This window comes from Melopsittacus undulatus, chromosome 9 (assembly GCF_012275295.1).
Source record: "Melopsittacus undulatus isolate bMelUnd1 chromosome 9, bMelUnd1.mat.Z, whole genome shotgun sequence".
NCBI classification, from domain to species: Eukaryota; Metazoa; Chordata; class Aves; order Psittaciformes; family Psittaculidae; genus Melopsittacus; species Melopsittacus undulatus.
In genome coordinates, this window is record NC_047535.1 from 9544790 (window position 1) to 9557232 (window position 12443).

Sequence of the window (12443 nt, forward strand, 5' to 3'; positions counted from 1 at the left end):
AAATATAAATAACAATGATAATATTGAGCTATCAAAAGCTGCCTCTTGCAATTCAAAGTATTCTTAAACAGGGACACAGAAAAGGGTCAGTTATTTTTTTAATGGAAGATATCTCTTTAAAAATATTGTAGAATAATGAAATTATTGACAAATGTAAAGAAATACTACAGAATGCAAGAAAAATGTTTATTCTCCTCCATCATACTCTATTCTGGTAACATCTTACCTCTCACTGACAATACTATGAAAATTAAACTTCTTCTGGGGACTCCTGCATCAGGGCCAAAGTTCTACAGACTGAAAAAGATCCCAACATTCTGGGAAAACAAGGGCAAAGCCTGAGTTTCCCAAGCACATAGTTGGCTTATTTTCAGTTTGGGATTTCTTCAGGCACTGAAGACAAAATAGATCTTTAGCTTTCAGGATGGTCACAGAGTTTCCTATGGATGTTAAAGGAGCTGTCTGCTTTATGGCAAGTTGGCCTGGATGACTTTTATGTGCACTTATGGAAAGATTGATGAGAGAAGTGTTAATTATGCTAACAGGCATAACACAACATAGCAGTCCTCAAAAGCAGCAGGTTTTGTGGGACTCCATATGCTGCTTGACAAGCCATACAGGTATAGTACAGAAAGTACACAAAATGACCAATGACTCATGTTACTGATGCTCTATAACCTGCTGAATATCATGAACTGGAAAGTAAGGATGATGTTTTGTAATGCTCTGCAGATCACTCTATCTCTGTAATCCTAATACCTCAAGAAACAGTGGTTCCCTTCACATTTTTTCATCTGCTTTGGAGACGGATCAGAGGAGATTTTGAATTAAAAGTCTAGTCTGTATGAGTATTTATAAAAAAGGTGCAAGTGACAAACAGTGAAATAGGGATTCAAATCTTGTTCAAACAGTGGCTATAAAGATTCCAGCCTACTTAGACCCTGCAGGCTTTTCTCTCATTCAGAGAGAGTCAAGCATGAAGAAACTGAGATAGGAGTTCTGAGGATACAGAAATCCAAAGGAATAATCCACAGAAATTTATTTTAATAGCTATTGGTAGATACATACATACTAGAGAAAAATTACCTAATATAATGTACAGGACACTGGGATATTCCAAACTCAGACAACATCTATTTCTTTTAGCGAAAGAGTTCATCTAACTGAAATGAGATTTTAACATAAAACTTAGCAGAAATGGATCAGCTCCTTTGAACTACACAATGGAAAAATGGTAGACAGTGAGATCATTAGTACACTGCAGTAAGTTGGAACCAGAAGAGATGTCTGGTTCCTTTAAAACTATCGGCAGGTAATTTTTGGTCTGTTTGAAAGCCTTTGCCAAGGCAGCATGACGACCTGAACTGATAGAAGGAAAAAATCACTGCTACCTAACTAGCATAACAGCACAGGGACTTCTGAAGCTGTTAATTGATAAAATATCCTGAAAACTTCCCACATTTCCCATGAGCATCAAGTAAGGAAAATGTCTAGACATAGTACCAGTGATACTACAGTAGTCCTAAGAACACAAACATATTTTTTTTAAACTTCTTTAAACAGATCATTTCTATTGTGTATCAAACAAATGATTAGATTACTAAGAACACCTATAGAACCACTCTGGGTCAGGCAACCTCACCAACTCATGAAAGGACCAGAAGTGAACAGAATTCACACTCAGCTCCCTCAGCAACAAAATAAGCTGAACGTGCTTGTCAGTCATTTTGAAGTTCCTTCATGCTGGCAAATGAACCTACTGTGTTCAGTACAGGCTCCTTGAATTAACTGTCAGCTTGCACATCAAGTTCAAGTTTTACGTGAATGTTTTTGCACAGACAAACTCATATGTGAAGGTGTAGTAATGCAAACATGCACATGTGAAAGTGTAGGCACAATTTCATCCCAATCATTTCAGCCTAAATGTCTGCTTTTGTGCTCAAAATTCAAAAACTTTGGAGTTTCAGAACACCTATGACAAAATTATTGGCTAAAAAGCCAGTTAAAGTGGATTAAAAAGATGGCAATGAAATAATTGTACATTACACAAATCAGTTGAGATGTGAAAAAGAGAACTACAAATTTAGTACTAATGAAAGCCTTGCTTCTGCTTTTGAGTACAATTCCCTTATTAAAAACAAGAAACAGAGACACTCAGTTACAACAGCTATTGCTGCCATCACACGCTTATGTGTATATACTTGGACCGTATATACTAGGATTCCACCTTACCAGTCCTAGTGCCCACTGAAGGCAGGGGAGGGAATGGGATGCATCAGCTTTTCTGATCACATGTGATAGTATCCTATGGATCAACCCCATCAATAAATAGCAGTAGCAGATGATAAAGGAGGCACTTATCAGTCACTTACCATCCTGCTGGTAGCATTCTAGGGCATCCCTCCTAATGTCATTTCTTCAAGGTTTGAACTGGAGATTAGTACAAAGGAGGCTGCATTCTGTGAGCTCTAGACCAGCTCTCTGCTTCCAATTGTTTCTGCTCTCCCTTTTTCTACATTTTTTGTTTCTTCTATGGGTACAACTGTCTTCGCTTCTCACTGATGTCATCAGTCCTGCCATATATAGGTGTATTCACAATTCCACTGCCTCCACTTAACACTTCATAACTCACTCAGCTCAGTCTTGAACTCACTTGTTCAGTCCCAAAGTATGGCATGTAGTAGCAACACCAACAACCTTGTCTAGTAACATGTACTTAGGACGACAGGGATATTCGATTACATCCAAAATGGAATGTGCCTAACTACTTGCAGACAGATATATGGCACAAAGTTCCTATACTGTGATATACTGTACTAAGACCTAAACAAACTCCTGTTTGATCTTCATGCCGGTCAAGCCGAAAGCAAGTCTCCCTAATTACACCTTTGTATCCCTACTGTGCTGTAAAAAATGTTGCATTTCAAAAGATAAAGAAAAATTAACATGGGAATAAAACTACATACTTTTGGTTGCTAGAAACATGCTGGTATCACCAACTGCCTGGCAGTTGATAGCTCCTTCAGCAACAAGGTTAAAGCAAATAACTATATCAACACCTTCTTACACCTTACTTTACCAAATAAAGTTGGTGTTTGAATACAGATTATAAAGAAAATTAAGTCGTTTGAAAGACTCTATGGATAACCTAGAAATAATTTAAAACTTGAAGCTGCATATTTTCCTACAGATCTACATAGCTATGTTAGGGTAACACCAACAGAAGCCCCATCAACACCAAACAATGCCAAATTCTTACAACTCAGGATAAACAATCAAACAAAGGTACCTCCAAGACATGTGGCTGAACAAGGAGTAAAACCAATGTATTCCCAATCATAAATCATGCTGCCATCTTCTGCATGTGAAAAATCAGGTGCATAGGGGACAGGATCACTGTCACAGGATGCCTGGTGACAGACTCGTTCTGTTGGTGGTTTCACATCTTCACATTCCTCCTCAGGCAGTTCAACCTCAGTCTGAGTAAATGCAAGAAGAATTCGGCACTTCACCTCTCGCACCTGTATGCCACTGCCGCATGTAGCACTGCATGGAGACCAGGGCTCAGGTATAAACCTGCAAAGAATCACAGTAGAAACCTTGTCATTTTATTCCATATAATTGTGTCTCTGTGTGCACAGTTAAAACATACTAAAACATAAATGTATGTCTATACACAAAGGAGAAAATACCTAATTCTATTTTTTCAAACTCCTTCAGTGGAAAAGAAAAAAGAGAGAAACTCCAAGAAGACATATCTATACAACATAAAATAGCTCCCCAGGTATACAGACTGAGGCATATGCCAAAAGTATGTTTGCATTTTGCTTAAATCTGAGAAAGACCATCACCTTATGTCATACTAATAATCAGCAATTGGAGAGAACAAAAGCACCTTCCAAACCCAGCTATCTCCAGTGCACACCACCGCAGGCTGCTTTTCAGATTTCATCTTGTAAGAAGCCTCTCATCTTCAATAAAGAAGTCTACCCGGCTCTGTCTCTAATCCATCATTTTTATTAGAAAGCATTTATGCTCCTGATGAACTATAATAAAATTTTATTTTACAGATCATGGAATTTACTGAATAAAAGAAGGCTTTAGTCTGTAATATTCTCTCATTTCCAGGGTCACATTAATATCTGATAATAATTTTCAAAATGACACTAGATCCAAGGGGCTGAATTTCATCAATAAAGTCGTCCTGTGTGGCTCTAGGGTACTATTTATAAGAAATCAAATACAGAGTATCATAGGGCATTTTCTCAAAAGGTTACAGTTGCTCTTCATTATATGTACAAATGCAGATGATGGTCAAAACACAAATGGGAAATACAGGAGGATATATTTGACCAACACTAAAAACATTTGGAAGGAAAAATCCAACTTAGGATCCAAAGATTTTTCTCCTTATCTTTGACTAAGAATTATCTTTCTCTTTACTGCAGGAAAGCTGCCCTTACAAATACAGGAACACTTGTGTAAGACAAAAATCAGAATTTATGCTCTGCATACACAGAAAGAATCAAAAAATGTCAACTCAGTGTGGTTGATTCTGTAGACAGTTTATCATCTTGAGCCAATAACTTCTTGCCAATATATACAGAGAAATAATCAAATAAAAGAAAGGAGAACAGAGGACTGGGTAACACACAAGGATACTCTAAGTCCTCGGGGTAGTCACCCAAGATGTGCTTGGGACATAGCCCAGGACAGATTGTCTCCTCTGGAAAAACTATTCCCATTTCCAATAAAGGTTACAAGGTAACTGGTTATTCTTTAAGGAGCTTTTGATGAAATACCTTTACAAGTCTACTATGAAGATAAAGATGTCAAATCCAATCACTTAAAAGTTTTCTTTTCTGTTCAGAGCCTCAAAATTTTAGAGCTCACTGGTCCATGACAGACCTCAGCAAAAGGTGGAGTGTCCCCAGCTCCTCCTGAAACCAAGGAAAACTGTGCAAAAAAAGTGTAAGTCCATTTGTACTTATGTACCTAATTGGAAAAATAAAACTGATGGACATTTATAGTCAAAAAGAGTTGATTGGTGTTCTGACCACACATAACAGCTGATGGTCTGAAAGCAAATAACGTTTTCAGTAAAAGCATGACAGCAGCATACCAGAAATTAACGTTAGTTTTGTGTACTGTTAGTTGAGTGCATTAAGACATTCCAAAAATAATGTATGATGCTTTCTTTTCAAATCCTGTATAAATGAAAGGAAATTTTGAACCACAGCAATCCTTTCATTCAGCAACCAATTGATTTATAAAGAAACTCAGAAAGTTCTAAGCATTTTTTCTATGACTTATAGCGAGCCTATATTATAATTGAGGTTTTCCTGTTGAATATTAGTGTCTGGTATTTTTCAGCAAAGTGCAAAATAAAAAACCACCCCAAATACTTTTTATTTTACCCTGGCATTTGCTAAATCAGTCATGTGACTATTTAGTTCTTAAAATCCTAAATTATAGAATCTTTCAAAAGATGACCATGTTAAAATCACACTTTAAGTATCTTCAACAGAAGTCAACGGAGATTGCTAATACAAATTTAGATCAAGGAACTGAGCACAACCAAAGCCTGTGACAGATCATTAAATTCCATCAGCCACAAAAGTGATATATTTTTTACTCAGTGGCATTCATGGCGTACATGCTAAAACTCTCTCATGCTAATAGTTTGGGCACAATACTTCCCTAAAGTAAATTCATTCTGCCTTCGATGGGCATACATTCAGAATGTGCTCATCCCTTGAAGCTCATTGGGATTATGGAATGACAGGATGGTGGTAGCTCTGCAAAATTGTCTGAGATCTGTAACTAAGTTTGTAGATGAGAATCCTTTTCTGACTAAAAAAAGGAAAATAATGGAAAAATACAAATCCAAGCAGGCACACTTTTCAATCTTCTGCGCAGGTATAAATGATGTACACACAACAGATGCATTGAAGAATATGCCCACGCTGCAGTGTTATCAGTCTTACACTAATGGAAATGTGCATTCACCTGGCACACTCTGAAAAAGACAGTGTAAGCTGACCTGGAAAATTAAGCAGTGACCTAAACTATTGATTATAAAACTGGTACAGAACAGCCCAGTCCAACCAAATCAAATCTGAATGGAAAACTTAGTGCAGCCTTCTGCATCTTTCTAAAGACTTGAAAAACATGGTGTCTATTAATCTTATTTTTTATTTTATTTTCCTCATGCCTGCAATTTTTGCTTCCAGTTAAGACAGGAAATACCTAAATCCTGGGGGAAAAAAAAAGAAAAGGCCACTCGTGTGATATTTCTAGTCCAACCCTACTGTGCCAAGGGGCCTGGATAAGAGTTTGCTGAAACATCTAAAATGCTGGCTGCTTACAGGCATAGAACTTCTATGATGCTGGCACCCTGCCCGTCCTTGAAGCATCCCCCTTGCCCATTCTAAGCAGAGTTGCACTGCCAGGTTTTATCAGCCTTCAGCGTAATGTGCTGGACAAAATCTTCAGTCCATTTTCAGAGAGGAAGCTGTGAAAAATGTCTATCACCAAAGGCACAGTGGGGACATTTATGTAAAAATGACCCAAACACAATGAGCAGGAGCCTTTATGAGAGACACCTCATTTCACATTCAGTGAATACAACTCCACAAACCTAGTGATTAACTTTTAGCTCAGGCTGCTAAAAAAAAAATACATCAGCTTTTGAAAGCATTTTCATTTTGCCCTAAGCCACGACAGGGTAAGGCAGCTGAAGTGACTATTTGTTTAACTTACGATTAATGAAAAGGATGCAAAAACCTTGCTGCAGCTTCTCTGCGAATCCCACTGTAACTAAGAAAGCTCGAGGGAAGAACATTTAAAATAATGATTGGTATCAACTGTCATCACATTCCACAACTGAAAACTAAAAAGGTCAGACCTACATTTTTCTTGGCCTCACTTTAAGGGCAGTCATTTTTTATTTTACTAATAATAATAAAAAAAAAAGAGGCTTTTGAATGTTCCCCTTCTCTGTAAACTCAGGACACCAGCCGTGGTAGACCACAGCAGCAGAAGTATTTATCTTCCACAAGCTACTTTTGGCGTATCCATCATTTGTGGGTTCTAAAACACAGCTGCATTTATTCTCTCATTCATTATCAACTGAAATATCGCATGAAAACATAGAAAGACAGTTGTAATAAAAGGATGGACTAGAAGTTGAGACTTCATATTGCGGTTTAAGTTTGGATGACAAGAGAATAGTTAAAACTAAAAGCAATGGCATTTTACCAAGGAACTCAAAAGCCCCCCAGCTAGGCAGAGGTGGGCCATGAGTTATCACTGTGCTATGTGTAAATTACAGAAAACAAAGTTAAACACTTTCAAACCAGAGGGAAATCTTGTTATAATTTATTCTGGGAGAAGTTACAACCTATTGTTACAATTTCTTTTTAAATCCTAAACCCTGAGCCAAAAATCTCACTCCAGCTGGAAAAGATCGCAGAGCAGTCAGAGCACAAGATTCAAAGCATCTACTGAGAAACTGCTCAGGTTGCAAAGCATTGTCTACATGACCAAGAGGCAACACACAAAATGGAATGAAGTCAGTTGTTTCTCATTTCTCCTTACCTGATAGCTTCCTTAGAAGAATAAACTAAGAGCAGGTGACAGCAGAATACAGGTAAAAAGAAACTGATGGGGAACCTGACTGCAGCATTAGACTGTGTCTCAGGAGGGCCCAGAGTACCCAGACTAGGAAATCACAGCACCTCAGCAACACCTCAGTAAAGAGAAGGATGGCAGAGAAAAGTAATCAGCAACAAGTGGAGGGAGAAATCTTTTAGACTTAAGTGAACATGCTTCTGGAAAATGTGAAGAAAGACTCTTAGGACAGATGAGGATTGTGAATGAAAGATTAAGAAAATCTAGGTCTCCAGAGCAAGTGAAGAATTAAAAAGATCCAGGAAACTGCAAAACTACACAGCTGTGACAGGACATGCACTGAGCACTCAAACACATGGCTGCATTTACATTGTGAGGCTGCAGTGGAATACATCGGTCATGTCTAGCAAGGCATGAATAACTGCTTTATTTGTGAGGACGAGGTACAAGGGAACTCATTACACAGTTTCCGGCTCAGCTCTATTATATTCTAAATATACTCTGACCTAGCATGCTGTGTCCCTGCCAGTCTTCCCTGCTTGTTCTGTCAGACTGCTGCTGAAGGATCCTAAAAACCTCAAGACTACATTAGCTTACAGTTGCCATGATTTCAAAATGAAAGAGATCTTTTTCTTTATAGCTTCATGCTGAATCCTCTTTAGCTGTGGCCTCATATACCTTCATTCTGATATGCTGAATTCAACAGGCACATTTGGCTGCATCACCCCCTTTGATTACCACACTACTTTAATATCTTTGCTACTACCCTGCTTGAATTCAGGGCCACCAATTTGGAGAGTGAAATAACTGCTCACAGTAGGTTGACACTTGACTTGAGAGGCTAGAGTAGTGAAAAGTTTAAAGCACAGTCACCTAACAAACACCTGTTTGGCAAGAGGTTTCTTCTGTGAGTCAGTGCAGGTGTAAAGATTTTACTATTCATGATCACACCTGTTGGTGCAAGTGTGCCAAAAATCAGGAATAGCTAGATGGAGGAATTAAAATAGAAGTTTTTGGGCACGCTCCACTCTCAGAGCAATAATAAATCCAAAGGAACTTCAGTAAGCTCATCTAAATGATTTTAAACTAATATTACTACAAACAAGTGCAGAATCTGGCAAAGCACAAGATACTGCTAAAAATTCTCTCATGAAAGCCTTACAGAAAGTTACTACTTTCTAGAAAGTTATATACTATATATTGAATTCATAAGATACATATATCCATGAACATACACAGGGGATATAAGCAATTGTGTGGATGCCCTAACATACAAGGGACAGGAACAAGTGCAGGTGGATTCAAATAATGCTTTCATCCTCAGGACTTAAATATTGTGAGGCTTACCCCCATCAGCTTTTAAGGGAACTCACAAAATCCAGATGTTATTTCACACATACTCATGTGTAAAGTATCACAATTTAACCCCACAGATTCAGCTAAGCTCAGAGATCAGCAGGTTTTTCTCACTTTCTTTATGCATGGGGCTCACCCCCCAAGGAAATGCTGGCAACCCTACAAAGTACCTCTTAGTTTTTAATACAGCCACTACATTCTTGAGGTAACTGCAATGGCTGGGATAAAACTGAATTTATTTAATTTACATCTGCTGAAATGCTTCCACATGCATTCATTAGGCTAAATTAAGATCCCTTTGCATTGCTTGAATGGTAGGGGGACACTATAATAGAGCAGCTCTGCGTCATCCAGAACAGGAGCTCCAGAAGCAAAGCTACTGAGATTCAAAATTAGGAACAGCTCACAACACAGCTCATCTCCCAAGGAGGGACAACCGTCAAAGCAAACTGCATAGCAACAGTCGTTCCAGATGATCAGCAAAATGTGCCTGAAATGTTTCTTCAATGTAAAAGACAATGTACTTACGTTGGCTCTTCGGAGACTTTTATGGTCTCTTCCATTTCATGTGCCTGTTTAAACCACGGCAATTTTGCTTCCACTGGAGTTTTTTCTGGGAGAGAGAAAAAGATCAACCCAACAAAACCAGTTGGCAATTCCTCCGAAATCAAAACAACATGCAAAAACTAGCAGCATTCACTTTAGCACTTCACACTTTACATTGCCTACTGATCTAAGGCTTTTGGATATGTACTGGACAATAAAACATAACATAGGAGAAAATTCCCTCATGATGTTCAGCTCCATTTTTTGACACCCCTCTTTACTGAGAGGGTACGACTAATTCAATTTCCATTCGTATTTAATCTTTTACTTCTTCTCACACCTTCCCCAAATGCAGACTGAAGCGTGTATCTCAGTATAATGGCTTATCGTCATAATTGAAGTTTACAGCCGAAAGAAGCCAGGGCATAGCAAACACCCATAGCCTTCAGATAGACTGGCTTCATTAGAAAATACTGACAGAATTAATTTTTTTTCCTGAGTTAGGCTGCTATCCCAAACCTGGAAATTAATTTTTAAAGCAACACTAGCTTCTTTTATCTATCTAAGCATCCTATATTTCTGTAATGCTTTTTCTTGGAGTACTGTAAGCCAATTGAGGATCTGTGCCTCCAAATTTCAATAAAACCCCAGAAGAAGGTTCTTTAATATTCAGAGCTGGTTTCTACTTCATGGCTTAACCCTGAATAGTTTTCTGCTTGAAGAATTCTTTAGAGTCTGAAAGCATCCTGACATAGGGTTGTCTACAGATAGCTTTCACTTTTTCTTTGCAAATCTGTCTGAAGTACAGCCTTTCAGATAAAAACTGTAAGAATAGGAGTAGAACCCACTAAAATGGTCCAGAGGGACATGAATGAGAAAGTGACAAGATACACTGGTTTCCCCCCCTCATCTTGGTTTTTCCTTTTCACCTTTCCACCTACTGTTATATGCCTTACCAAGTCTCTCAGAGAGTATTTATCAACTTGCATCATTGTTAAAGGCCTTTTAAATATGCAGATATGAAGAAGAGAGAAGGAAACCAGTTTGATTATAACTTAATAAACTGATGAGTTCCACTGAGAATGTGGACACATTTAATGAGATGCAAATGAGCAAGATCCCAAGTAATACATATGGAGTATCGTTCCCATTTTAATTATTATTGAACAACTCCCCCTCCCCATTTTGGACTCATTAATTCTGTTTTTCCCAGTCTGGCCAGGCTGTACAGATTTAGTTAGCATGTTCACCTCATGACAGTCTGGCCACATCATCAGCAAAAAATATTAGCAGGGCATTTTTCCTAGCACCAATAATTAAAATGCTTGCTTCTGCCAAGACTGAAATAAGTCCTAGTAAATTCTAGGTATTTCTTCTGGCATTTATGAAAAAGGTTACCAGGGGCTTTTAATTCTCCTAACAAAAATGTAAAACAATAACAGACCCAGACAAAATTCCAGTTACCTTTTGGCTTGTAACATGGTATTGGCACGATGCACTCTTCTTTTATGTGGAGTTTAAGTTGTGGATTACAGCCACCGACGTGCTGCCCGCGGTGGTCAATGCACAGCACTACTCGGTAGCGCAAGCCTCGGCCACAGGTCACTGTGCACTGCAGGAGACAATGCAATCACCTCATAATGTCTCTTTTTCATTATGTTTACTAATACTGTTAAAAAACAAGTTAAAAGTTCTGATGATGTGTTCACTAAAGTTTTTCCACAATCAGTGAGGTATCAGATGTATGAATTTGCCCCTGCATTGCTGGGTGAATAAAGAAAAGGTTGATGCTGGAAAGAATGTCTCAAGTTTTGGGAATGCAAGTGATTTCTCAGGGTTCTGTGAAGCTTATCTGATTGGCAACAATCTGAAACAGAGGTGGCTATATACTGAGAATATGCTCTTTCACAGTGGTCATTTTCAGTTAAAGCTGGGTCAGACATGCTGCAAGAGCAGTTTCTTCACTACATGTTAGTGATGTCATTTGGATGAACTAAAAAATTATAGAAGTGTTGAGCTATCTGACTGTATCAGATAACTACAGCCAAGATAAGTTGGCTTTATATTCTTGTTACTATAATGAAAGGTAAGAATGCTGGAAAATCACCCTTGCAGACTTGTCAGCCCCTAGACAGACATGCCTTTAGCTATTATATGTGGTGAAATATAACATTTATCAAGAACGGAGAGACAAACGACCTGACTGCAAAGGGGCCTGACCTCTGGCTCTCATCCCTCTTCCATGTAAAGCAGGAATTCAACAGGTATAAATAATTCTATATGGATTTTTCTCCACACAGACATATTAACATTTTGATTATCTGGCCAAATTACTTAGTGCAAGCTTCTCCTACTAAGTCCTGTGAACTATGCTTGCAGGGCTGTCTTTTTCTAATAGCCCTGTGCTCACAAATACATGCTAACAAGACTAGAGGCTTTCTTTAGAAAACAAAAGTAAAGGTCCAATTTATTTTCTCAACTTACCTGAGACCACTCCATTGCCACCCATTTAGGACAGTCAAACAAATTGCATGTTTGAATGACTTTGGGCTTAGGGGCATACATGCATTTCCACTCTTCCACTTGCAGTATCTCTCCATGAATGGTCTCCTCTACACACACAAAACTTCTTCTCTGAATACCACCTCCACAGGAAACTGAACATGCAGTCCAAGGGTTATGTTCCCACCTAGAAGAAGATTTTGCATATATATTAAAAATAAGGCTATTTTTTATTCCACTAACCTCCATTAAAATTGCAAAATACTGAATTCAACATCAGTGTCATTAAAAGCCAGTGACAGTTTGGATGCTGTATTCTTATCACACACTGGATAAAAATACATCAGATTACAGAACTACCTTGCCTTATTCCATGTTTAAATTAGTTTACAAATTTAGAAGAAAAA

General features: G+C 38.2%; 1 protein-coding gene across 1 annotated transcript in view; it reads right to left on the reverse strand.

The window, feature by feature from the left end:
- The window catches only part of ADAMTSL3 (ADAMTS like 3), a 177678-nt gene that overhangs the window by 38168 nt on the left and 127067 nt on the right, over positions 1 to 12443 (reverse strand). The window contains exons 12-15 of the mRNA XM_005148730.3: positions 12019 to 12223; positions 10999 to 11146; positions 9517 to 9601; positions 3290 to 3576 (exon numbers count right to left, since the gene is read on the reverse strand). Of these exons, the coding sequence (XP_005148787.2) occupies positions 3290 to 3576; positions 9517 to 9601; positions 10999 to 11146; positions 12019 to 12223 (725 nt within the window). The remainder of the gene's footprint in view (positions 1 to 3289; positions 3577 to 9516; positions 9602 to 10998; positions 11147 to 12018; positions 12224 to 12443) is intronic.